The 27112-nt window shown below is 51.8% G+C and overlaps 1 protein-coding gene across 4 annotated transcripts in view; it reads right to left on the bottom strand.

Annotated features, from left to right (window-relative positions):
- Window positions 1-267: 267 nt before the first annotated feature.
- The window catches only part of PIK3R6 (phosphoinositide-3-kinase regulatory subunit 6), a 37013-nt gene continuing 10168 nt past the window's right edge, over window positions 268-27112 (bottom strand). For 2 of the 4 annotated variants that reach the window (XM_074847484.1, XM_074847485.1), the window contains exons 2-20: window positions 23460-23592; window positions 20112-20195; window positions 18908-18999; window positions 16516-16584; window positions 15903-16035; window positions 14491-14560; window positions 13889-14072; window positions 12936-13083; window positions 11658-11744; window positions 10737-11193; window positions 9969-10068; window positions 9088-9210; window positions 8465-8575; window positions 6790-6880; window positions 6022-6092; window positions 5696-5786; window positions 5149-5219; window positions 3946-4058; window positions 268-3190 (exon numbers count right to left, since the gene is read on the bottom strand). In XM_074847484.1, coding sequence (XP_074703585.1) covers window positions 3034-3190; window positions 3946-4058; window positions 5149-5219; window positions 5696-5786; window positions 6022-6092; window positions 6790-6880; window positions 8465-8575; window positions 9088-9210; window positions 9969-10068; window positions 10737-11193; window positions 11658-11744; window positions 12936-13083; window positions 13889-14072; window positions 14491-14560; window positions 15903-16035; window positions 16516-16584; window positions 18908-18999; window positions 20112-20195; window positions 23460-23472 — 2265 coding nt within the window. In that variant the 5' untranslated portion in view covers window positions 23473-23592 and the 3' untranslated portion in view covers window positions 268-3033. Of the gene's footprint in view, window positions 3191-3945; window positions 4059-5148; window positions 5220-5695; window positions 5787-6021; window positions 6093-6789; window positions 6881-8464; window positions 8576-9087; window positions 9211-9968; window positions 10069-10736; window positions 11194-11657; window positions 11745-12935; window positions 13084-13888; window positions 14073-14490; window positions 14561-15902; window positions 16036-16515; window positions 16585-18907; window positions 19000-20111; window positions 20196-23205; window positions 23238-23459; window positions 23593-27112 lie in introns of those variants that run through there. The other 2 variants (XM_074847487.1, XM_074847486.1) reach the window with 2 other exon arrangements.

The following is a 27112-nucleotide window of genomic DNA, read 5'->3' as shown; positions in this document are numbered from 1 at the left end:
CCAGCACAGAGGGGAATCAAGGGGCAGCCAGCATGGGGGTTATAGACTTCCACATTAAATGCTTCTACATTTCTGCAATTCAGCCATTTCTGCCCATCCCTTCACAAAAGAGCTCTTTGACCATGAAGTCTCTCTCTGTGTGACATAGTTGGGGAGAAGACATCAGCTATAGAGGGCCAAATGACACTGATGTCTTTTTATTTCTATCAGCTTATTCCCCACCCACCCCAGTCACAAGCAAACATAAAAAAACGACCAAACTGACAGTTTATGCTGGTTTTGTTTGGGTTTTTTTTTTTTTAATTGGCATTAAAAGCATTGCACCTTCTGATACAGATCAGCTCTGACACCTATACAAATAACTTATAATCCATCTACATCATTTACAACTGTACAGAGTAAACTCTGGACACTGCAGACCATGCTCCAACCCAGCACATGGTCTCTTGGCTTTGTAAGCATTTGCCTTGTGTGCCGGGGTACGTGAAACCCCCAGTGAAGACCCAAGGAGGCAGAGGTGTGAAGAACCGCTGGTCACCCCTTAAACCCTGTGTTACCCTGTGCAGCAGCTCACAGAGGAAAACAGCTGGTGCAAACAGGCATTTCCTGACTTGTTTCTGAACCTCGTGTCTAACTTCAGTTTCCTTCAGGACTGAAATATTTGCTGCCTAAATCTGGCATTGGTGGGCATCAACAATTTTTGACTTGTGTGGTGGAAAACAGTACTGAAGAGCTGAAGGCTGAGATCTTGCAGCCTTGTCACTTCTCTGGGGGACATTAAGGCTTGGCTCAGCTGGGAGCGAGAGGCTACATCTGCCAGCATTTCAAGGTCGCTTCCTTAGGAAATGGTCATGTTGCTGTTGCCCAACATGATCTTTCAACTGTTGGTGCTGGTTTGGGAATAAATATTTCTTGGGACCTGGAGGCATTTTTATACTGCTAAATAACCCATCACCCGCCGACAGCTCTAGAGGTGCTGTGCCCCCAGTAGTGTATTTCAGCGGTTGTTTCAGACTGCCATGGTACATTCAAAGTGGGAGTGAACAAACCTTTAGCTTGGGAACAGGAAGCAACAATGCCTGCTCTGCCAGGTGATAATGCAGGACAGAAGCAGGAACACGGCAGTGCTGTGCTTGTTGGCAAAGAGAGGGACCAGGGAAGTCTGAGGGTTGAACCCCTAAAGCCTTGTGCACGTGGCAAGAAATGCAAGGAAGATTTCCATGGGGCCTAACCAGCCAAGACAACCCACAAGCTCCGAGCAGTTCTGCAGAGGGGAAACTCCTCTCCAGTACCCTAGGCTGGGATACCCGGAGGTGGAGTCCTTGTTCCAGCTGTCGTGGTTAAACAGAAATGACCTTCCAAAGGTGCAGCTCCCCAGGGCTGGGCAGACCTGGCACAAACAGGACAGAGTGGGGGGATTTGTCCTCAGCCATTGGGGCTAACACAGGGGTTTGCCAGTGCCCCTGCAGCTGGGTCAGCATCACCCTGTAGCACAGAGCTGGCTCCAGGGACTCCCCATCAGTGACAGCCAGAGATGACTGGGAATAGCTGTCATGCACATACACAAAGCTAAAGGACACTTTCTTTGGACTGCTGATCCAAGCAAGCACCCCTGAGTGAAGGCAACCCAGCTAACAAGTTATCTGGGAGCCAAGAGAATGAAAACACTATAGTGTCATAGAAGGAATGCCCCCAAATCCCCTCCAACATGAATTTGGGGAAGACTCCCCAGAAACACTCCAGAAACCACAGATCACATTCAGAAAGTCAATAAATACACACTGTTTTTTCCATTCTTTCAGTCAGCCACAAACTGGAATGAAGACAGGGTCCTCCTACACGATCATCCTTAACACCACGCTAGTCTGAGCCTGGGTGGAAGCAGGAGCTCAGCCTGGCCCATCTGCAAACCAGGGGAGGGTTTCTACATCATGGTAGCAGCAGATGAAAGGAACGGAGGAGTCTTGCAGGCATCCTGCCCATCATCAATCCCAGGAGCAGCACTCCACTCTCCTACACCTCTTACCCGCACAGCAGGCACAGACCAAATCAGGACTGCGAGGCAGACTGGGACGCAGAGATATTGCTGGGTGACCTGGCGGAGGAGGTCCACTGCTGCTGGGGTTGTAGGTGGTTGTTCCTGGGGTGTACAACTGGAGGAACGCAACTGCTGCTTGTGAGGCTCCAGACCAGATGCAGAGAGGTTGTGCAGCAAAGGCGCAGTGAAATCCCAGGTGGACTCCAAGGTACAGCTCAGATGTCAAAGAGCTGTTGTGCAGCCTCCATTGTCTGCTCAGTGAAAGTTTCTCCTTCAAGCAGACCTATACCACTCACAGCTGAGCATACCCCACAGCGCTGCCTAGGCCTGTTCATCACTGCTAAATATTGCACTACATTTCCCAAGTCCCTGGTTCACACCATTCATTGTTGCTTTGTGTGGCCCCTTTGAAACAACAGCAGGTTTTCCACTGACTTCCCTAGAAGCTGCATTAAACACACACACTCTCCCAGTTGTGGTCAGGCTTACAGTGAGGTTTCCTAAATCAGTCAGGGGAATAATTTCTGGTTTGCCCAAATACATCACTGTGCCAGAATGAAGAGTTTGCTGTGCAGAACCCTGTGCAACAAGCCCCGATCCCCTGCTGGGCTGTGAGACATCACCATGATAAATATTACTGGTAGCAACTGGTTTGTGATCCACAAGCACAGCAAGCACCATCACCTCAGCTGTATTTTCCCCAGTCTTCCTGAAACAAAGAAGATCAAAGGTTTTTCCCTGACTTGTGCAAAACATTAAAATTCAGTTCTTCAGCAACGCTCCGCCCCTTGGCAGGGGGTGTTCGCTGTGGCCATCGCCGTCATTCAGCAGCGCACGGCTGTCCTCCCTGAGCCCTATCCATCTCTGCTGTTGCAGCTTTTTACACCACTACCGTTGTAAAATCAGTGTTGGTGGCTTTTAGTGTGCTTTCTTTTTCCATCTCCTCTGTGATGACCCAATGTCACATCTCTCACACCAGCTTTTTCTCATTTTCTTCATTGGATGACACCTGCAAATGTGTTGATAGGCAACAGCAGAGATTTGGGCATGTATTTCACAAGCCCCACATCTTCTGTTTCATGCAGGTTGAATTTCATTGTCCTTGTCTTTTGCAGGCAGTAGCTGGGCTCTAGGCAAGGAGACACTTCCACACTGCAAAAGCACAAAAACGTATTTACTGCATGTGCAAATCTGCCCTTGAGGACCAGAATTGATTCTAGATTAAACAACAGGTCTCTCCACTAACTGCTGAGGGAAGGCTGTCATGAGATGTATAAGTGCTTTTATGCCTTTTCAACTGGTTTTGGCTGGAAACATTTGACTGATGTGTATTAGCATTTGACCACAAAACAAGTGTCCTTAGCCTGGCTCAGTTCTATTCTCAGAAATTCACATTTTATGTATGTTCCACATGGCCCATGGACCTTGAACCACCTCTCTGTTTGCTTCCAACACATCGTATGTCACAACTACTACAGTCACATTGATCCTTGCTACGTTCACCGGGCTGAATTCTCTCACCCTACCTTCATATGTTTGAGATACCCTGGTGAGGAATGCAGTCAATGGAAAGAGCAGCAGCTCCACGATATAATTAAGGACATCTAAGACCTCAGTTTGACCCTGGAGGTACCTATCCTTCTGCTGTCTTAATGACAGCACCTCACTTGAAATGGAAGAACCATTTGTTTCTCACACCATCACCCAAAACGACAAAGGTGGGAGAGCATCACTCTGCCCTGCTTCTCCTGGAGGAGCAATGTACTTGCCCGTGGGTGTTTTGTCATGTATGAGGATCAGGACTGGGACTTCCTGGGAAACAGCTCTGCCACCCTGGGAGCCCTTCCAGGGAGGGATGCAAGTTCACTGGCAAGATGCGCAGAGCCTGGCACGCGTGGCATTCTCACCTGATCACGTTCCTGTAGGCTCTTCTGCTGTCTTTGTCCAGACACACTGTGAAGGGCCTCTGTTCTGTGCTCCTGATTTTGATATTGCGTGTTTTCAACTTGTTTGCCACGGCCTGGATTGAGAGAGGAGGAAGAGCCCAGTGAGCATCTCACTTCCCTTCTCTTGGCTGCACGGTGATGGGTGATGTGTGCATACTGGGTATGAAAGGGACAAATGATGACATTTCTCTTTTTTTTTTTTTAAACCTCAGATGTGACACAAGGGGACTTCTTTAAGGAGGGAACTGTCTCTCTTGTCCTCTTCCTGTAATCACAACCTGGTCAAATTTTGCAAGGGCAAACTTTCCAAACCAGCAATGCTTGCACAGGTTGAAAGGTTTGGGATGCCTTATGAGGGGCATGGTCTGTTCTCCAGGGCCGTGATGTATCTTGGTGAGCAGCTTGGGCTGCAGCACCTCGGTGTTTCCAAAAGCCAGGTGAAAATAAGAAAAAGTGTGCTACCTAGCTAAAAATACCAGGTGAGAGACTGGAGGCTCCAGGACCCAAATGACCAAGGTGCAACACTACTTAATGCCACCCAAACTGCAGTGATACATTCCCACGGGGCAGCATGTCCTCTGGGCTCTACTTGAACAAAAGTCTACATGTAAAACGAAAAGGACAGGAGCCCAAGTTTTCAGTCCCATCTCTGGCATATCCATCTTTCTGAGTTGGTAATTAGATTCATTGAAGTTCCTGCTTCTTGTTTATGATTTGTTAAAATATTTCTCCCATGGCCTCTATTCTCATGAGCTCTGTGGGAATTAACACATGGCGTCTGGGGAGGGCACTGCAGCTGGAGGTGTGGAGCTAATGCGGTTGATTGCAAAACTACAGCCTCTCTCCTGTATCCAAGTGGAACCATGATGACTGGGGCTAAGCTTTATTTCTCTACCTTGTCCCTGGGCTCGCAGAAGCAGCAGCTCAGTCCTTCAGGGTCTCCTGAGACAAGATTCAGTGTGGGATTGACCAGCAGGGATGGCATTTGGGGCTTTGGCTCAAAAATCTAGACTTTTCCATGGAAAGTAATTGCAAAACACTCTCTGAGCAGGGCAGCTGTAAAGCCTTCTCCTCCCCACAGTGTTTCTCCTTTCACCGTTGTCATAAGGGATTTTCATGCATTGGCTGACCCCTCCAGGGCCATGAGCATCCACAGCTACTTACTGAGAATGATCGTCCTGACAAGTTGTTGATCCTAACCACTTCAGTGATGTTCACATTCAGACACATCAGGTCTGCAACAGAAACAGCATGTTAGCCTGGCACGGTCTCGGCTCAGCTTTGAGTGGGGCTGGTGCCAGATCCCACATTTGGGAGCACTGCCAGAGGTCTGTGGGATACATAGGACAGCAGAAAAGGAGGACTCTAGCAAGCTCCATGGGCTAAGGGTTTGGATGGGATCATGCTCAGAGTGGAAACCTCAAGGCTGTGCTAAGGGCAAGGTGAAGAAGGAAGGCTGCAGCAAGAGGAAGATGCTGCCAAGCCTAGATTATGGTTATGCTGAATCCTACATTACAGGGAGCCCCAGGCACGTCATTCATGAGAAAATGCACAACCACAGACTGTGGTGACACCAATATATGCATGTCACTGATTCAACCCCCACAGCCCAGGCACAATTGGTATTAAGCACCATGGTCAGATTTGCTCTATCGAGCTCCAGAAAACACAGCAAACCCTCTTTGCATGGGTCCAAGCAAGAAGAACCCACCTTCAGCCTCATTGGCAGGGATGGCTTTCATCACCAGACCTGTGGAGCGCAGGGTCATAGCCAGCTCCTTCACCCGGTTGCTCACCACAACCTGCAGGAAAGGCTCTGTTAATTCACCCTGGCAGAGAGGTCAGACATGGAGAGGTCTGGGGGCAGTTTTTCACAAATGAAAGGTTAGCTAACAGGCTTCTAAAGCTCTCTGTCCTCTCCTGGAATGCAATTCCAGAGGAAAGAAGGAGGGCCAGAGCACTCCTTCTAGGAGATCTGTGCCATGCTGGGGATCCCTCTGAGCAGAGACATTTTGGGCTGCCAAGAGCCCCACTTACCTTTCTGTATGTTACTGTGAGATCTATGCCAGGGCCATCCAGGGTCGTTTTCTTCTTGGTCATGCTTAACTCTGCAAGGAGGCAACCAGGTAGGATTGAGGTTTCACTCATCCTACCTGTTTGTGTTCAGCAGAGAGGGAACTTCCCATGGGACGAGCCACCCCCGCTGTCACACAGCAGCTGTGGCCTGGCACCCTGGCCCTTCTGTCCTTGCCTACGGGAGCTGAGGCTCTGTGCACTCAACAGGTCCAGTGAGATGGACTCACTCGAGGGTCTGTGCCCAACCACAATGGCAAACATCCATTGGATCAGACACCGGGGTGTCATGATGGAAGGGCTGGATGTGATCTCTGTAATGGTCCAGCCTTCAAGCACCCTTGTCCCATCACTGGCAAAAGCTGAATTTCTGATAGGGAATACATTTGGCAAAGGCGGTGGCTGTAAAGCCCAGCTTGTTTCCTCAACAAAACTGGTCCAACTTCAAAGGGTCCTGGAGCCAACCAAAGGCACAATCTACAAAACCTGGTTGAGACCAGGAGCCAGTGACCACAAGGTCTCTCTCATTTAGCCTGGTGTCATGCTCCCAGGAGGCAGATGGAGACATTTAGGGAATTCTCCTGCTCATCAGGGAACAAGGGCTATTGCCCCATGGCATGGCCTTGAGTGCTGCAGGCTGAGGGATGGGGCGAATGGGAACTGGGGCTGGCAGGAGCCCTGCCCAGGGTGGCAGCCCCTGCTGCAGGACTCTACATGGGGGAACGCACACACCTCTGTAGGAGATGCTCTCCTGCACCTGGGTGCGCATCTCCATGAGGAACACATCCTCGGCCGGCTCCTGCGCCGGGTCATTGAAGAAAATCTGAAAGAGAGGAAAATCTCTAAGATCAGCTCCTCCTCAGTCACCCTGTGGCATCACACTGGGCTTGTGACATCAAAAGGTTCTCCCAGAGCACCCGGGTGTGACATCCTCAAAGGGAATCTATGACCTCATCGTGGCAGCCAGAGAACCTATGGGATGGAGAACTGCTTTTGCTCTGCTTTCAGAAGCCCAGGAGCGTGGCGAGCCTTGCCAGGAGGCTGGTGGACGCGGCCAGCAGAGCCACGGGCAGTGTCCCCTGCCACTGGGTGTCACTGCGCCCCCACACATCAGTCTGTTCCCAGCCACCACCCACAGGCAACCCAGGTCAAGGGGAGCAGCTTCCCCCGCCTGACTGTAGATACTGGCTTAGCTTGGAGGCACTTCATTTCTATCTGATATACCTAAATCATCTAGTCACTTCAAACCTATTGCTTACTTTCTTTTCACGAGCTTGTTTTGTGCAAAATGTGAAGATAAGGTCTTGGAGAACCTCTCCTAGCTACTCCTTAGCCCTATGTCCAACTGCTGTGGGACTTGACCCTCACTTCCAGGAAACCTGTCTGCAGCCAAAGAGGAACAGTGTGGTCTTAACCAAAAAGGCAAAACAGGCTTAGTGTTTCCAGATGAAGCAGCATCACACCCTGTATGACAACAGTGTAGGCTAGGTGCCTCTATCTGAAAACCACATCTGGAGTCAGTTCCTCTTACCCTGCCTGAGTCACCCACTCTCGTTTGCTTTTGATTTTTGTCTTGGAGGAGAAATGAGTGGAATAAAAATTTACCAAAAAATCAAAATCCCCAGCCGCACAAGCTGAGAACCAGGTGCTCCAAGTGTTTACAAGCTACATGTTATTAGTTCAAGTCCTGGTGATGCTCTACTGGTGATTACCAAAGCTCTTCCAGCTCCTTGCAAGCCACATACCAGTTTGCTCGTGTAATGGCTGCTCCTTTGCTGCAATAGGTTACCACACTGGCTACGGGTAGATTAAAAGGAGGCATGTGCATCAGTGCCACCCTAAGCTTTGAAGGGGAAAACTGCCTGAGCAGCAGATGGGGGGTTGATGTTACATGACCAAATACAGTAGTTCTTTGCTCTCATATCAAATGCCAGGTCTCACTCTGATACCATTTCAGAGAAAAGCTGGCAGGAAATAAATAAAATGATGTTTCAGGAAGCCCTGCAAAGCCCCTGCAAGGTACAGGAAAGTTTTGGCAAAGCCACTCAGAAAACTCCTGTTTGCTCATAACATCTAAAGCAGCAGGAGGTGCCAGAGCTCCTGAGCAAACACAAATCCAGTGGAGCAGGAGATCTCTGTCCTTACCGGGTAATTTCAAGGCTCACTTTGCTGACCTATGTGGTCCTGAAATAGCCTTCCCGGGATCACTGACCCGGGCTGAGCTGTCTACATGGAGTCGCTAGATCTGGGAGCCTGGCAAGGAGGGGACAGGCTGGAGAGCACAGAGATCCAGGCTCAGACCTGCTGAAAGCCCCCAGACCCTACTGACTTCACACAGCTCTGCCAACAGTGAGGCTCTGCAAGCCCTTGCAGGGCCACGTTAAGGCACAGGAGATGTGGCACCCACCTTCACAGCATAGACCTGGAAGCAGACAGGCTGGATGCCCATGCGAACGTAGTAAGCGATCACGTCAGTGATGAACAGGTCAGTCACAAGATGTTTGCTGGGAGAGGAAGGCTGGGGAGGCAAATCACATTACTGATCAGCCACAGTCACTTCTCAAAAATACTGCCACAAACCCTCACGCCTTCCTAGATAAATAATGAGCAATGAGCTGTCACCCAGGGCAGCACTGAGCTGCTTTGCCATAACTAGTCAAAGTGAATGGGAGAAGTGAAGGCTTGCGCCCACCCACCAGCCTTTTTTGTAGGGTATCGATGGTGGCTCAAAGTGCCAGGAAACGAGTTGGGGGTATTTCAGCAAATGCCTCATTTACATTTTCTTTCTTACAATCTGCCACTTCCTGTCCCTTGGCCAAAAAAACCCATCGAAGCAAATGGGTCTTGTGGGCTGGGGTAGCATCAGCCACGTGCACCTTCCCAGCTGCTGGGCCCTGGGGCAGGTTTGCAGGCAGAAAGCCTCTGTCTGGGGCATGGAGGAGCCCTGCAGGGCACGAGCTGGTCCTCAGGTACGGCAGATGTGTTTGGGAAATGGGCCAGGCTGGGGAGGTGGGAAGGTTCCCCTCATACCATGGTGGCCAGCTTGGGAATCATGTGGCACAGCGTGTTGATGTTGCTCTTGTACCATGGGTCGACTCTGCCAAGGTACCCGGCCACCTCGCAGAGCTCGTCTTGGTCAGCGGCAGTGTGGTCCTGCGGGAGAAACACACAGCTCTGAGCATGATCATGGTTCAAAATACCAGGAGCCACAGAGGAGGCAGAGGGAGCTGGGGCATGAATGCCCCATGAGTGGTTCCTCCATCCCTCCCCATTCCCTGCTTGGTCCAGAGCAGATGGCAAAACATTTATTGCATCACTCATTTAGCAGGTGCTTAAGAACAAAAATTAAGTGAAGAATAAAAAGAAGAAATAATCATTTTTATAATGGCACATTTGTCAGGACTCACAGCCAGCTCTGGGCCAGCCTAAAGTATTGTGAGAAGTGCAACTGTTTATTTATCGCTGTCTTGAGGCTGTCAGAGGGGAAGAGATGTGCCCAAGACAAAGTGCAAGACTTGCAGAACTAAAACTGGGGCCACGACCAAGCAGGCAAAGACCTCAGTAAAAGGTGACCACTTCCCCTAAGCATTTGGGAGGCAAGGAAAGCATCGGTCCTTTGCTAAAGCTCCCTGGATCCTCCTATAGAAGCAAAACTGAATACCAGTTCTAAGCTGTGAGTTATCACCCGTCAGGGTGGTTGGAGCAACCTGAGGGTCTTTGGGGCTGATGGATTCCTGAAACCAGTTTGCAGACTGAGCCCAGTTGCCCTGTCTTGGCTCCCATCCTCCTTGTTCTAGGAACAAGGCATTAACGGATGTGAATTCCTGTAAACCCTCCTGCTCTTCCTCCAAAAACACCATCAGTTGCTGGCAGCTGTCAGCAGCACCCAGAGCTGCGGAGCCCAGACTCACCATAACAGCCAAGGTGTTCGGCTGCCCCGTCACAACCGGGATGTAGTAGAACTGCAGGTTCAGCCTGGGAGTCAGGAAAACTCGACGCGTTTCTCGTTTCCTTGAAATGGAAAAATAAATAGCCGTGTCACAAGGGGAAGGTGGAAGAACATGGCTCTTGGCCAAGGCTGGGCAGTGCCAGGAGACTGCAGCTGCTCTGCAACAGGAGCATGTGCCCTCCTCACACGCCTCCTTTGCCCAGTGTGACAGGATGGCAGTAATGCCCCCAGGTTCCCAAACTGAGAGAGGGGAGATGACGGGGATAAGGGGCATCCTGCAGACGGGCTCTTGGCTGGGACTGGTGGTCCAGTATGCACCCAGCTCTGTTCCCCAGGCTGCTGCCTGCACTGTGACCCAGACCCACCCCAGGCTAGGTGAACCAGCTGGGAAGAACCAGCTGGAACACAGCTTTTCTTTAGGATTTTTCCCTTTCGCATAGGAAAATGTCTTGCCTCATTCATTGTTCATTTAACCCATTCCATGGACAGAAGGGAAAAACTCACTGTGTGCATGATGTGGGCCAACAGAGCCGAACAATGCCATGCAGCCAGTGAAGTCAGATGCATTTGGGTGCAAAACACCTGGGTCCCATCCTGTCCCAGGTAACGCTGGAGCCCAAACCAGTCCTCAGCCATCTTGGCTGCTTCAGCTGGCTGAAGAGCGAAGCCCCCACTCCATCCTCCCTTTCCTTAAGCCCCCAGAGCCAAAGAGGCTGTGGCCACTGGTTACCTCAAAGAGTGGTAGGCTTGGGCCAGGCGCCCCAGGATCCGGTCGTCCCCCAGCAGCACGATGCGGGCAGTGTGCAGCCTCTGGAGCGGGCCTGCAGGCTCCGGGGGGATGCCCGGCCTCCTCTGCAGCTTCGCTGGGGACTTCACCCCCGGACCATTGCAGCCAGCCTGCAGGAAGGTGACGCTTTCCAGCGGTGAAAGCTTTTTTTTAATGCCACCCTTCCTGTGGAGCCGGGATTGCTCCGTTTCGGCGCTGCAAGGGGCATAGGACTCCTCAACTGCCACAGGCAGGTCTCGTTCGATGCCACTGTCAGTGGAGAGCACGGAGAAGCGGGTCTGCTCACAGCACTCGCAGTCTGAAATGATGTCCTGGATCTCAAAGTTGTCCAGGTCCTGGCTTAGACAGTCAGGCTCGCAGCTCTGCGACAGCGGGCGGATGAACAGCACCAATTCCTTCCCTGCAGGCAGAAGGGAGCTCAAGGTGGGAAACACAACCAAAGCCAGGCTGCCCCTAGTCCTGCCCTGGCTCCCCTCTTCTCATGCAAACCCTAAGGCCAATACCTCCACCAGCAGGTCCAAGAGGAGTCAGCCTTTCAGTCCCATTTTACATTACACCATGAGGAAAGCTCAGTATCACTCAGATCATGTACTTTGGGCACATTCTGCTGCAGCCTGTCCCACAGGGGTCCTCTCCTCATCTCCTTCACACCTCTCCCTGCCTAATCCCCCCATCTGACTCCGACACCCCATAAGAAGGAAAGCTGGTGCAGTCAGCGCAAGCCTTCACGAGCTTGGCCCTTGAGTGATGGTATTGAAACTCACTGCTGAAGAATGAGGGCTAAATGACATGTTTTGCACAGGCTTCCCAGCCTCAGGCAACATCCGAACTCGCCACAGCCCCCCCTGCCCCCAGGGCACTCACAGAGCTGGTCATCCTCTGTCCAGAGGTGAAAGCTGATGTTGGGGTTGGGCAGAGGGGTACCCTGCAGCCCTCCCACGGGAGCATCACCTGGGGGAAACAAGGATGCTTGTAACACACAGGAGCAGTTTTCCCACACAAGTGCCTCAACCCCCACTGGTGCTTCAGACACTGGCTGAGATCGCCCATGCTGAGCCCCAAGGGCTCTTCCACCCTGGCTGCCTTCTGGCCAGACGTGAGGGTGTATTCACAGATCTCTGCTCTCACAAATTGAGCCATAAGAAGGTAACTACACTGTCGATGGAAGGGAGAAATGAAGACTGGGAAAATGAGGCATGGGCAAGTGAAGGACCTTGCTTTGCTACAGACAGCAGAGTGATTGCAGAATAAGTAAAGCACTGTGCCTCCAATGCACGTGGCAGGACCTCCCTTGGTGATCTCAGCCGACATGCAAAGGAGCCCATCTGATCACACCATCACTGGCTATTTTTAACCCATTATGGCTCTGTGAGAAGCAGTGAGACAATTTAATAGCTCACTGCCACCAAAAGGAGATGGTCCCACTCCTCTCCGTTCACCACTGGCTGTTCCCCCCCATATCTTGCACTGGGACAGTCTCCACCTCTTTCTGGGGAGGGAGCTGGGATTCAGGGACCTTCCACCAGGAGTGGCCAGAAAGAGGGAAGCTTGACCCCCATTTCCCTCTGGTTTACCCCAGATTTGTGTGAGGAGCTGTGATGGATGGGGATGTTTGTTATAGTCCATGTAGCCCCAATAGCAGCCGGCTGTAACAGAGCGCTGCCAGGAATGGAATGAGGTGGCAGTACCACCATCCACCACATCAGTACGAGGAAGTTTCAGGGAGTGGTGCACAGTGTCTCCCCGGTCTGGGCCATGGCAGGATGTATCTTACACCAGCAGAGCACCAGAGAGTCTGTCCAGCCTCCCCTAGGCTGCCTCTGTGGCAACCTTTGCAAATGACGGAGGCATATCTCTGGGCCTCAGGACAGCTGAATTAGCAGCAGAGATGGCCACAGTTCCTTTCCTCAGGTGACAAAACTGCCTTCCACTGCCACGTGCAGTTTGCCATCCTGGACATCAGGTCACTGCAAGGAGCCAGGCTGCAAGGCCCTGGTCCCAGTGATGGATGCTGCCTAAGTGGAGGTGGACAGGCAGTGGGGATGGACAGCTGTAGGAGGGCAATGGTGAGGACAGAGCAGTGAGGCAGGGGCCAAATTCCACAGCTCTTAACACCCCGTGCATGGCTGGCCAGGAGCTCACCTGCTTGCAAGGAGCTGAGGACAGTGCGGTAAATCTTCTCCAGCCTCTCTGCGTGCCGGCCGCGGTCTGCGCTCGCCTCGTTTCCTGAACACTCAACTGCTGCCACCACTTGCCGGAACCAGTGCTCGACGTCGCTGGTGGCCATATCCTGTCAAGGAACAGATATTAACACCCCAAGGTGTGAAAAAAGGAGATGCTTCACAGACAGGGCCACGGGAGGGGGCAGAAAGAGGGCAAATGAGTCCTGCAAAAGTTGTTGTGTCACAGCAGAGGACACAAATGTCCTCCTGTCTCCGGGGAAGGCTAGAGGAGGAGAGATGTTGCCTGCACTGTCTGCTTAAAGCTTTTTTCTGGCCGTTTTGCAGCTGATGGGTGCTGTGCTCCTAGCTGCCGCAAGCTCAGGGAGTCAGCAACAGAGCTGGCAGCTCAAGTGACCCTTGGGAGATGGGGACAGCAGACACACAAAGGTGCCTTTGGAGTGGAAATTTCTGAGAGCCCCTGTGAAGTTGCCTTTCTGAACATTTGCCTTTCTGAACTAAGACATTTGTCTTACTGTGGCCCCACAGTTCCTTGAAGGAGGTTTTGAAGAAAATTGGTTGAAACATTTCCACTGAGATGTTTATGCCAGACCAGCGGTTCACAGAGGAGCCTACATTTCAGCCCCAGAGTCCAGCTTTGTTATGCAAAACTGAAGACTCAAACTGAACATTCAAAATCTCTGATTCCTGCTGCATGAACTCTTATATTTCAAGAATTTTTTAGGTTAACACCAGCTCTGCTTGTAGCCCAGCCTTGCAAGTGACACTGGGGCTACTGGGGATGGAGACCAGCAGTGAGTAGTCAGGGGGGGATTCTCTCCGCTTGCCAAAAAACCTTCCCCTGCTCTGAGGTGCCCGGCAAGAGCAGGACCATTGGAAAACGATACATGGTTCTGCAGCGGTGCTGCCAGTTACCTGGAGGCTTGCCTTCAAGCTGCTGATGTCACAGCCCTCACCCAGGGCCGCCTGCATGGCGTGGATGATCACGTAGCACATGCAAGCCCGAGGGCTCTGGGAGACCTGAGCTGCCTCCGTGTCCATGACCAGCGCGTTGCAGATGGCTTCAGAGAGCAGCTCTGGATCAGCAAAGATGAAAATCCTGCGTGGGGCAGGAGGGTGGGAAAAGAGGGAGATGAGACGAGGACTGCCCGTTACTGACATCAGGGCTGGCCCGAGCAGCTCACGTCTCCATTATCCCATGCAGAGAAAAAGAGTTGCTGCTGATATTCACCTTCTCTGCCCTGTCTCCCCACCAAGGGAAGCTCCCTGCTCCCCAGGACCACAGAAATAAATTGGGACACGTGGGAGGAACGTGCTTCTCCCAATGCAAAGCTCATTTTAGCGAGGCATTGGATGCCACCAAATTGTGTCCCCCAAGACCACGTACTGCCACGTGGTTTATGTCCAAATTGTCTGTTCCATCTGACATTAATTCAGAGTGCAGGAAAAGGAAAGATTTCACTATGAGACTCTAAAAGAAATTAAAGTAACAACACATTCAAAGAGGCACTACTCACTTTTCCTGATAAGGGTACGGGTCGCTTTTGAGACTTTGTTCAGAAATGACCATTCTTTGGTACAACATACCTAGCAAATGCAAGAAGATAAACACGCAGGAGTCAGAGCATGAGAAATAACAACACAACTTACCGGAGCAACTCAGCGCTGCTCCTGGTTGTAGAGGCTGATGGTGGGTCTGCCAAGTCGGCAAACATCCATTGCTGGAGAGATGATGTGAAAGAGCCAAGAATCCGGCCCAGAGTTAAAAATAGTCAAGGACAAAGATAGGCCATGCTACATAAAAAGAAAACCCCTTCTATTCAGGGACGATTTCCTGTATTTCCCTTCCTTTGTTTAGTGGATTATGAGCTTGGGAGCGGAGTCGGAAGCAGGAGGAAGAGCCCTACTCCCGGCCTCCATCCCCAGGGACACATCGGGGGACAGCATTTGGATGGGTATGAAGAGCACAACGCGTTTCTGAATCAGGAGAGATGTACTTTACCCTCACCCAGCTCTGGGGTGGGAAAGGTACATCCACCCCTCATTGCTCAGGTGCAGTCATCTTGTGAACCTTGTGGTGCTCAGAGAGAAGCCCCACTGGAGATCCCCATCTCTCCACACTGAATCATTCTTTTACCAGAAGTCAGGTGAGATAAAGCTGGACCTTGGAACTCCAGATAGAGTGGTTGGGGTGATGGTGATGGGCTGAGACTACCAAGAATGACACTTTCTCTCTAATTTCCCACCAGGTTTCTCATATTTTACCTTCACCTCACAAGGTGTCTGCACCTTGCACTGTTTTAAAAGATTGCTTTTAACGACTCTTACTAAAGAAAACTTTAACAAGAACTTTAATGAGCAACATAGGGAAAAAGGAAAGTAGAGTCGTCCTCTGGCTTGCTTTCTAAAAAGGTCTGTTCTCTGCAGAAACTAATGATGTTTTAGTGTCTAAAACCTGATGCACAGGTAGTGGAGGGAAAGCCCATGCTGGACAGCCTGCAACTCAATCTCAGATGGAGACCTCACTTTACAAAAAGGAAACCTCCACAAAATTTACGGAGATGTCCAGGCTGGGAGCATAAGCACCCAACAGGTCCCACATAGACAGAGGGTATATATATACCCAGCTTTAGATGGGCTGGACTTGACTCTTATGGTACCTGCATTGACAGCAGGAGGACCCCACAGTTTTCTGCTTGTAACTAAGGCTCAGCAGCCTGAAATCAGGAGAGGGGAATCCTCCCATCCAAATTCATCACTAAGACCCCAAGCATTTGGCCAGCCTGCTGCAGAAATCCGTGCCATGGCTTGCTGCATTAGGCAAAGCCAGCTTAGGTATGGAAATTCCCCAACATCCCCACTACCATTGCCTCGAGGACCTAAGCCATTTGCCGTGCCATTCACAAGCAGGGAGGAGAAGCCCTCGTACCCGGTGCTGTCCTTTCCATCTTCAGCCTGATGGCATAGTCCAAACCAATGGTGCAGAAAGGCTTGGGCAGGGTGAGCAGCTTCTTACAGAAATCATACACTCTGCCACAGAGCTCGTCGGAGATGCAGGGAGCCTGGAGCAAGAAAGGGACAGATAAGGAGATGCCACAACGGTGCTCTCCCCACAACAGACCCTAGGGTGGAAGGGCAGAGAGCTACACCGAATTCAATATGGATTTTAATGCAATATATGAAGCAGAATCAGGCCCTATGATGTATTTGGAGCCACCAGCAATACCCACTGAAGCGCTGTGGGCACAAATTTTTGCCAGGTTGTGGCTTTCTGCACCATCAGGCATCTAAACACCTCCAGAAAAGGGGGTCACCTGGAAGGATGTGTCACGCCCATACGTGTCACAGGTGACAGTGTCTCAGCCATCAAACAGTACACTGGGAAATGCACAGTTGAATCCACCCATGGTAGTCCCAGGACTTTGCTGGGCAGGTACTGGGATATTTCAGCACAGGAATAGGTGCTAAGTGACTTCAGGTGGTCTCTCCTGTGGCTTCAGATTTCCCTGGCTCTTGCCCCAGCAAAGCCCGTGGTGGGTTACCTTTATCAAGGTGTACATCAGCGTGTGCAGCAAGGGGATGATGTAATGTCTGAAGTCACCTCGCTCCGCCTGTGGAACCAAAAGGCACAGTCAGCACAGGCAGGATGCTGGGATGGGCAGCAGCACTGGCAGCAGCAGAGACCAGAGCCAGGGGAGCCCCGGGAGCCCCCGGGATGTGCAGGGTTCTGTCTTCTCATCAGCTCAGACACACAGGGTGAGCACGGGCATTCACCCTGGCTTAGGGGTGATGCTCCCCGGCTCAAGGTGGGGTTTGGGATCCCTCCACAGGCCATCAGGGTGGGCAGAATGGCCCTGGAGCAGACAGGTCCTGCACGGTGGGCGTATCATGTGAGCCAAGCCCTGGGGAGGGGTGTGGGGGGATGGATCATGCTGCCGTGGCCACTGCTGCACCACAGGGCTGGAGGTTGCTGTAGGGATGTGAAAACTCCAGGAGCTGCTGCGACAGCATGGTTTGCACACCAAGAGCTGTGGGAGAGGGTGAGCAAAAGTTTCTAACTGAGCTCACTAAGGAGCTCTTTTCTGTTGCAAAAACCCATGTGGAAATACAAAACCTCTGGGGAAAGCCAGTGGGTGTGGGACCAGAGTGAACAGGGAGGAGAGATGCTCTTACATCCCCATCCTGGCCCATGGGAAGCCAGATGGAGGCTCAAGCTGACACAGTTTTGGCCCCTCCCTGCAGCCTGGTCTGGCTCTAACAACTCCAGCAACAGGAATGCCCCTGGATAAACCTGGGAAAGATATTTCCAGCCCAAAGATATTTCCAGCACCTTTCTTCAGGGCTGCTGTGCTGATGGATCTGAGTTAAATGGAACTGATGGCAGCAAAGCTTTAGAAAGGATCAGTAAAATGAATAATACTGAATTGCTGAGACCAGCTGATATTTGCCCAGGGCCCCAGAGGATCTCAAACATGAAATTGCTAAATTATCATCTGTGGTTAGCACTGACTGCTCAGAGCTGCTGCAGTACCAGAGGAATGAAAAAAATTTTAAAAGTAACACTGATTTCCTGTGATGTGGAAATCTCCCCAGGGAGATGAAGGGAATTACAGACCAGAAGGCCTGACACCCCTCCTGGGCAAGGAAAGGTAAGAGTAGCAGAGCAGTAATAGGTATAATGGGGAGGGACTGACATGGCTATTGCAGAGGAAAGCAGACCTAAGCCCTCTGGGGGAATCCCTGCATCCATAGCCAAGGGCCATGTGGGTGTCCTGTCTGTCTGGATTTGCAAAAGCCACTTGATGAGATCCCTCCCCAAGGCACCGCTGACAGCCACAGCCTGAGAGAGACAGCCTGCGAGTAGCCTCAGAGCTGCTTAAAAGGCAGGAAACAAAGATTAGGAATAACTGCTCCATGTTCACAGCACTGTGATGTGTGCACGGGCATCTGCGCTGGGCTGGCATGGCTCAGTGTGTGATACGGAGTGTTGTCAGAGGGAGGTGACAGCCTCTGCAGAGGGTGCTTGGCCCCCCCGGACTGAGCAGCAGCTGACTGGAGACACGGGAGTTGAGCAATGACGAGCAAGGTGGCTCCATCCTTCCAGCTCAGAAGGAGAAATAACAAAGGTGTAGAGAAAATGGTACAGGGAGGTTTCTGCACAAAGGACAACTAGCAGGGACTCATCACCAGGGCGGAGAGGAGGTGGTGAAGGGGGGCACATGGGCTGTTGATCCCTACACTGGAATGAGAGGGCGCTGGGTAAAATGAGGCAGGCTCGTAAGAAAAAAAAGGTGCTACTTCTACACATGACACCTCACCAAACCACAAACCAGGTCACACCAGGATGCTGAGGGTGCTGAAGTTTTCCACGAGACCAGAAAATGACAAGACAAATCAATGAAACAAAAAACCCACCGCAAAGTTTCCATCAGATGCTCTCAGGACAGGATACTGTGTTAGATGTTTCTGCTCTGACACCTTCTGGGGCAGAAATAAGTGACATGGAGGAGAAATTTCCACCCTGCCTGTGACTACAGCTGGCTCGGGTGGGATGAGGGAGATTTGGGGGTGGTCAGAAGTGTTTTTCACTGTGCTATTTGCAAACTGCAAAGGCTGGCTGCCTTTGGCTGCTGCGCCATTGAGGAGCCAGGGGAGGTTCCCTGCTCCGCTCATGGCTCACCATTGCTTTCAGGGCAAACCCTGGTCCCTGAAGCCATCAGCTGGGGATGAGTTACAGCTCTGCCCTGGTGTCCCACAGAGTTTTTCACTCTCTGCTATGAGCCACAGTCCCCAGACAGGCTCAAGGCCTCTAAAAACACTTGTTGGAAGTGGAGTTGAGTGCCCATCCCTCTGCTCCCCTGGGCCCCACAGCAGGACACATGCCACAGAGGGGCCAAGCCCAGCACTCGGGGGACATCTCTGCAGTGCACTCACCCTTTCCAGCTCCTTCACCAGGATCCTGACCAGGATGGAACTGTTACTGGGATTCTGGTCGATTTTTTTATGCAGGGTCCATCGCAGCATCCCTAAGAAGTGAAAGCCAAGAAAGAGGTTGGGTTGCCAAGCAGAGCTGGGGTGGATCAGGGGCAGTGTTTCATAGAGGAATCAGGAGACCTGAGCACTGTTGCTGCAGAAATCACCCGCTGGGATGCTGCATTGACATCATTACCAGAGCTAAACGAGGCTCCTCTGCCCTTGCTTCAGTCACTGACCTTCTGCAAAGGACAAGTACGCCACTGCCCTGATTCTGGATGCAGCACTGATGTATCATATCTCTAATACTGGGAAGCGTTTGGCAAAAGGTCCTAGAGATCCTAGGACTAGGGGGGGCTGGAGAAGAGCAAGGCAGGGCAATGAAGTTTGTGTCCTGTTCTCTCTGTTGCCCTGTTTATGAGTGCCTGCTTTCACCACCTGCCCTGAGGAGTTTGGATTCCTGCTGGTACAAGCACACAGCACCTGAACACTGGCTGCTGATAGCTCACACTCAGAGCAAGGACCACAAAGCATCTCAGTCCTGCAGATGTCAAGGCTTATTCCAGACAAAATCAAATTTAATTAACTGTAAAATATTCCATGTGCTCCAGGTAAATTAATTTTTCAAAATTAATTACGTTTCTTAAAGCTGTAGCAGTTCAGTTGCTGGGTCAGCTAGAGTTTTATGCTCCAAAACCGTAACACAGGGATTTCAACTGACTCTCTAGCGAGGAGCTGAGCAGTGCGTGGTGAAGCGACATCCCCACAGGGAGAGACAGGGAGGCTTGGACAGGGCTGTGTGGTGAGTCGGTGTCAGAGCTGGGAACAGCATCACAAACTCTGGCATTTGATGTTCCACCTCAATGCTGGACCCTCGGGGTGAGTGAAGGGTGTAAAGGATGTAACAGCCACGTAGAGCAGGGATGAAAGCTGCTGAGGATGGTGCATGGCAGACACCAGGAGCTTGCCAGAGATTTAGCACCTCCGAGAGCAGGTTAGAAAGGGCAGAGCAGCATCAGGGAAGTGAGGTCACCCTGTGTCCCTGACCCTGGCACCGACAGAGAGGGGAGTGGTGGAGGGTCTGGGGCCAAGCAATGCCCCAGCAAGGAAGCGTGGGGGCCAGCGGGCACTGACCCCCAAGAGCCATGCTGGGGGTCTGCCTTACCTCGGTCGCACTGGCAGGCGGGGTGGTGCCCGTCCAGCTCTCGCAGCAGTGTGCGGACACGGCGCAGGATGTCTGACTCCACCTCTGCGGGGACAAAGAGGACATGAGCAGCCAGGCCAGCACCCCTGGGAGACTGGCACCCAGGGACAACTCCAGGGGAGAAGACACTGGTTTGGGTGAGTATGGGGACTGCATCCCTCAGGATGGCTCTCAGCAGGTTTCAAGCCTGGATGAGCCTCAATGGAAACAGGGCAGAGCTCTCCCCAGGGCCACTGGAGCTGGGGGCGAATGGCCACCCCATGGAGCCACAGTGGAGAGAAAAGTGCTCCTGCAGGGACATGGTGGTAGAGAAGCCCTGCAGAGGACTGCTCATGCATGAGCTCTGCAGAGCCCCTCTCTCCCCTTGTTCAATAAAAACCCCCATACATTAAATATAGGAACTAACAAAATTAAACCACAGCTTGGAACCATGAAAGAGCAGAAACATCTCTGCATCTTGCCACTGCATGGATTCGGCCTCAACCCCGCACCCATCGCAAGGAGCACTCTTGCAACAAGGTCTGCTGTTCACACTGGCAGCTCACCCCATGGGGGAAACCCAGGCAGAGCCACCAGCCTGGCATGTCACCTCCTGCCTTCCACCTGTGACCCCTTGCAGCCTCTCTCTGATGTACAACCACCCAGCCATGGGATCCGAGCAACTTCTGCTCCCCAGGCAGGGGTCTGACGTTGTTGCTTCTGCGTGGTAACCACCACACGTGCCTCGTACATGTCAAAACCAAACTGCGTCCTGCTGTCAGCCAAAAGTAAGCCCATTGACCTCAGACACAGTTTGAGGTATGACTCGTACGTGGAGCAAGGGCTCGTGATCATGAGTAAGCGTGCATGACAGCTGTCTGGCCATGTGCGCTGACACATTGCAGATGTAAAATAAAAGTCACCCCTGAAAGCACATGGGGTATCTGCTGGGAAAGCTGCAAGGTCCCTTTGCTCCACCATGGCTTGTCTTTGTGTCCCTCCTTACACTTTCCCTATCAGCAAAATGATTCTTGTCACTTTGTAATAAAAAAAAGCATTATATAAAGTTGGGTATTATTAGGTGATGTTCTCCTTCTGTAGGAAGTTGCAGGCTGGAATAGCCAGAATGTGGCCTGATCCAGGGGAGGATATTTGTGGTAACTGTATCTCAGGGCCCTTTCCTGGGGCAGGTTCCTGCCTCCATGTTCACTGGTGGGGTCCAGACCATTGCCAGCAGTGGCTGAGCAGGTCTTGCCTGTATGGCAAGGATGCAAGCAAGGAACAATTTATCCAGGTCCTAAGGGAGCTCCAGACACATACTGCCTGGTCTGAGTTGTCTCATCCACGTGGGATTGCCTTTTGGGATTGATGTCATTACTACCACATTTCCTGCCCAGTTTTGCTCCTGAATTGTCTCATTCCCTCCACACCCTCTTCTGCCACAGTTCCATCTTCCCTAACTTCAGAGAGGTGGCAGGAGGGCAGTGAGGGCACTCACCTTTACCTACAAGAAACAGAGGAGGCAGCCAGGGTGACACTATTTAAGAGATGGGCTCAAGGACCACAGTCTCCAAACCTCCTTCCTTGGCTCTGGAAGGAGATAAAGCCAGCTGGGCTGGGTCTGGTTGGTGGAGAAGGTGGTGCTTTGGGCTTCACAAGGAATGGTGACCGGGGGAGGTGGCTTGGGAGCTGGCCTCTTGGGAGCTAAGGGAAGGGAAGGGAAACAGGAAAATACTGGGGGGAATTTTACAGCTCAGTGGAGCGTCAGACCAACAGGGGCATCTCTCCTGTGGCCAGAGGACCATCAAGACATGCTCATGCAGGAGATGGGGCAGCTTTGAGTATCTGGTCCCTCATCCCATGCACCATCTCAGGATAGGTTTGAAGCAAAAAACAGAGATGATTTTTTGCTCTTCTACTGCATCTTTTAGTGGTGGCCCAGGGTCATCATACAGGGGAGTAGACATGGCACCCCACAGTTGCCACTGTTCCCACTGGTGAAGCACATCAGAGAGCAGGAGCACTTTGCTCCTCACAGCATCCTTGCTGCCTCCTCATCATCAGCTCGCAGGGCAGGCAGTGTGGCCAGGCACATGGCAAGCCACTCGTGCCCTCTCCAAGCCCAAGACTGCAGTGCCATGGTCCAGTGAGATGGTGACCAGGGCACAGGGGCAACAGACACGATCTCTGCATAAAAGAAACTGGGAAATGCAAAATTGGGGATAGCCTATTCCTGAGTACACCCCAATAGCCAAAATAGTTCTCCTATTTACTGACCTTTGAATGGAGGATTCATTCAATTCAGTCTTCTCTTGCAGAGGAGTACTTACTGCTGTGGTTTGAGTCGAAGCTGTGTTAGAAAACACAGCCACACACTTGGGTTCACAGTTATTCACATGGGCTGGCGAAGCTCTGCTCTGTGTGTGTACACACGGGAAGCCCCATCTCTGCCAGCACAGTTCATGCCATCGTACCCACGCGGGAAGAAACTACAGTGCAAAAATGTCGTTTGAAACAGGATTTTTCTCATTTTGGAAGTGTCATTTGGGGAAATGTCTTGGAAATTTGTATTTTCTCTCCTTTTCATTTTCTCTCCAGTGATTTTGTAAGCGCCTCAATTTCACTATTATGTTCATTGGTTTTCAGTAGGGAATTACGCAATAATGGACTATTGGAAATTTCCTATTCTTTTCATTTGTGTATGTTTTTAATTACTAGGGGAAGTTTTTCCTGAGCACTGATATAAATACTGTCCTCTTTTTCTAAATCAAAGCGACTACAGTCATGATACACTGAGGTTTCTTCATGGGGAGCAGAGCATCAAAGCATTCGTTCCAACACAAACAAGAGGCACTTTGATCTAAAAACAGTCTGAACCTACCAGCGACAAACAGTAGTGGCTTAGAAATGAAATAAAACATTTCAGTAGTGATATCCTGACCTCGGGGTGCCAGGAGACCAATACCACCTTGTGAAACAGTGTGAAAATAAAACACACATGGGGAAAAAAGTGGACACCAAAAATACAGTAAAACATAAAACTGCTTTAAAATTCAAATGTGAATGGTTACCAGACCTGGTGCTGTCGAAGTGCCCCTCTGCAGCAAATCTTTTGGCTGCCCCTCAGTTGCTTCGTGCCTCATTTCCCATCTATCCAGCATGGTCTGCCAACACCTTGCGAAGAGCAAGGTCTGCCCAGCAGCAACAAATCCTCCTTAGATAGACACATATTTTATCGGAGGGTAATTGAGGCAGAAGGCAGCGGATCCAGTGGGTTCATTCTGTTGGGATCCCCTGCCCCAGCACCCCGGGAGGCTCAGCATCACTCACCTGTGCTCTCCATGGCCAAGCTGAGGCTGCAGCACAGGGCAGGCACGGCGGCCGCAGGGCGTCTACAGTGATGGGGTGAGTGCGCAGCTGCTCCTCACTCCACACGGGCATGGCCTTATGTCCTGTGTCTCCCCTGCGAGAAAAAGTAGGGTACACTTGGCTCAGGCTGGTGGTGGAGATCAGGATCAGCCTGAAACTTGGAGAGGAGTGCAAAGCCACCAGGACACTGTGGACAGGGGACCCTGGCATGGAGGATGTCCGGCAGGGAGGCAGAGCCCTAAGGGTGAGCACAGCATGTCTGAGGGGCTGTGTTTTGCTGGAGAAAGCTTCAGCTTAAAGCTGAACCCATCTGAACACTTGGCTCCCAAAGCCTCCCACAGCAAGGAGCCCCGCAGGGATGAGCATCAGCATCACCGAGCAGGGCAGGATCAGGAACTTCATCCTCTCCAGGATTTAAGAAGAAATGTTCAGGTTAAGTCAAACTGAGTTTGAAATGCAAAGTGCAACCAGAAGAAGAAAAAAAAAAAAAAGACCCCAAATTTCCATGAGGTTTCTATGCTTGGTGTGCTGATCCGCTGCCATCCTGATCTAGCATTCCAGAGAAACAAACCCCAGGGAAAGCTCAGGAGCCAGCTACACTGCAGAGGGAAGCCAGCCTGGAGCCGGACGGCTTCCCTTGCCCTCGAGCATTGTTCTCTCCAAAGAAAGAGGAAAAAAAATATTAATCCTAAGAGTTGAAGAGGAAGGAAGGGACGTTTGCCTGTGACATGACTACAAGCAGGCCGGGGAGCTGGCATGGGGCAGGCACAGGGGAGCAGAGGAGACACCAGCATCTTCTATGCAAAATGCTCAGCTGTAGCGATCAGCCCCACGATTGGGTCCCTCCCGGCCCACGGCTCCAGCACCTCGTGGTCCTGCCCCTCCAGTGCCCATGGCGAGGCAGTGTCTCCCCCAGTGCGTTGCCCTCTCCCATCTTCCCATACAAAGGACTGTGCTGCCTGTATTTACAGCCTGAGTGATCTGCAACACCACTTTCAGCATTTCTAGATTGAGGCTTTTCCAGCCTGCAGGTTTTTCCCTCTCTTCTTGCCTTTAGGGATGGAAAAAAACAGCCCATAATTCTGAATTTTATGATTTCCCTGAAACACCCACATTTATGGCTGATAACAGAGAGCCCACCTCCAGTGTCCCCAAACCAGCACAGGCAGCAATAACACAGTCCTGTCAGTCCTCCATGTCCCTCCAAGCACAGTCAGGCCATCAGCCCACACTTGTGCTCATGTCTGCTCTATTTAGGATTTGCTCTATTTAATTTGTAGATTTAGGACTTAACTCTACCCAGGTAGATCCTAAATCTGTAAATATCCATCACCAAACCCAACAGCTCTGCAACTGCAGGGGAAGATGGTCAGACACGTGCGGGAATGCCCCTGCCACGCACCACTCACACCCCGAGAGCATCCTGCTCTTGGTGACTTTCAGAAGCTCATTAAAGGTTTCCTGCAGCACGCGAAGTTTTCAAAACCCACCCCAGACCCGTGTGGCCTTTATTTCTGGCCCTGAGGCTGGATAACAAGGCCTGGCACTGAGCCACTGAGGCGGATTTCCACCGCCCGCTGAGCAGCAGCACCATGGGGGCAGCTCCCAGCCACGGTCAAAAGCGGAGAGGACAAGGGAGGTGAGGACAGGGATCCTTCTGCAGGCCAGGGGATTACTATAGCAAACCCTGCCTCTGCTTGCACAGCTGTCAGGCAGCTTGGTCTGGAGCCAGGAGTGGGGAGGAGATGTCAACTCTCCTCCTGCTCAACTTGATGCCTGATACCAACCTCGGAATTGCATCTCTGCAGCATGTGGATACAGCTGTGACAATGGACATGCCCTTTCCTCTGAGGTGACTGCCCTGGGGTGCACCAGGGGTGCATAGCAGGGCAGAGAGTGCCTACTAAAGTCAGCAAACCATTTCCCCCTCGACAACCCACACTGATGGCAGCAGTGCTGTCCACAGGTTGTTCCTGCCCTCCCCCTTGCACCCACGCTACCACCCCTGGCCAGGCACCAGATGATTTCCCGGAGGTGCTCAGCACCCCTGGTGCAGAGTGGGGAGCAAGGGAAGGATGCTTTCATGCCCCAGCCCTGAGAGCCTGCAGCAAACATCAGATGTCTGTCTGTGGACTAACGGGGCTTTACTTCTACAGGCAGAAATGGGATGTGCCTCCTGGTGTGCCAGGGCCTGGGCCAGAGAAGAACATCAATTACTCCTCCTAGTTTCAAAAATTACAGATCACCCCCTTCAGTCACTGGCTACAGAAGGGAAGTGAATGATTCTCCTAATCCCTTGCAGGCATAAGAACACCAAATACCGTAGAGCAGCGTTACACAGCCACTGAGGGGGTTGGCCCTACAGTTCCCAAAATGACATTTCCTGCTGGGAAGAGTGCTCAGGTCCCCAATGCCGTGGGAGACCCACAGAACCTGTGCTGAGCAGCAGAGCTGGGGCTGCACGCCGGGCTCCTCCAGCGCGCCGGCCCCGCGGCTCGGAGAAGCCGCCTGCCAAAGCGAAACACAGCCCGCTGCTAATTGTGTCAGTGGTTTTCCACATCCGCATCCTACCTGCCTGCGCGTGGGAGGGGAGCTGGTGACCAAACATGGAACCTACTTGACAGCGCTTGGTTTCCGGATTTAGAAAAGGACTCAAGAGAGCCAGAGTGACGTGAGCTCCTCCTGCCCAAGAAACCGGTTCTCAGTTCACCTGTCTGCCTAAAAAGTGCTGGATTTCCTCACTGTCAGCAAAGAGGAGCTGAGATTGAATACATAGTCCACCTGCCTGCTCCGAGTGCTTGGGTCTCCCAAGAAATACAACATAAAATGCCAAAAACTGATCCCCAGCATATTCAGAGTCCAGTCACGCCGTCTGCAGGAGGACAGGTAAATGTCGTATGAGAAGAGGCATGAAAGGACATACATAGAAACAGCCCAGTGAGGAAGACTAGGGTCAGTCTGGTCCCTGCTAGGAACCAGCTGCTGGTTCTTGCTTGGCCTGGCCATAACCAGTACAGGGACCTAAATGAGCAGAAAATCACCCATTTTCACTGGGAATGCTTTCTGCCTGCTTTGCTGCCCAAGGATGAGGATACCAGGGCTACCAAAGTAGGAGGAAGGATGCAGGGCTGAGGACGGGAAGGGCTGGACAGCATCAGCCCCAGTTCGGAGCAGTTCAGACAGCAGGACCACATTTTCCCTCCCTGGCCACAACAGATGGGGTGCTGTCTGCCCTTCCCTCCTGAGCTTCATGAGGACTTTCCCAACAGCAGCTGGCCCTGCAATCACCCCGACACAAATCCAAACGCAGCAATATGGTGAGGAAGACTTTGAAGGTGCAAGAGCCTGTGCTGTAATCAAGGACTAAATTCAGCCTTTGTGCAGAGCATTTCTAGACAGTTTCTTGCCTGTGGAGATGGAGGCTGCTCCCCAGCCGAGGTGCATGGGTAGAGTTTGAGTGACATTAACGAGGCCAGGCTGATTTATGCCAGATGATCTGACCTTGGCATTACTTTGGCTGAGCAGAAAGAGTCGGGGAGCAAAGACTCAACCGATGCACCCCTGGGAAGGAGACTGCCAGCCCCTGCCCTGGCAGTGACGCCGCTCTGGGCAGA

This window comes from Strix aluco, chromosome 21, assembly GCF_031877795.1.
Source record: "Strix aluco isolate bStrAlu1 chromosome 21, bStrAlu1.hap1, whole genome shotgun sequence".
Classification (NCBI taxonomy): Eukaryota; Metazoa; Chordata; class Aves; order Strigiformes; family Strigidae; genus Strix; species Strix aluco.
The sequence above is the reverse complement of the archived record's forward strand: the minus strand, read 5'-3'. Positions and strand labels throughout refer to the sequence as shown.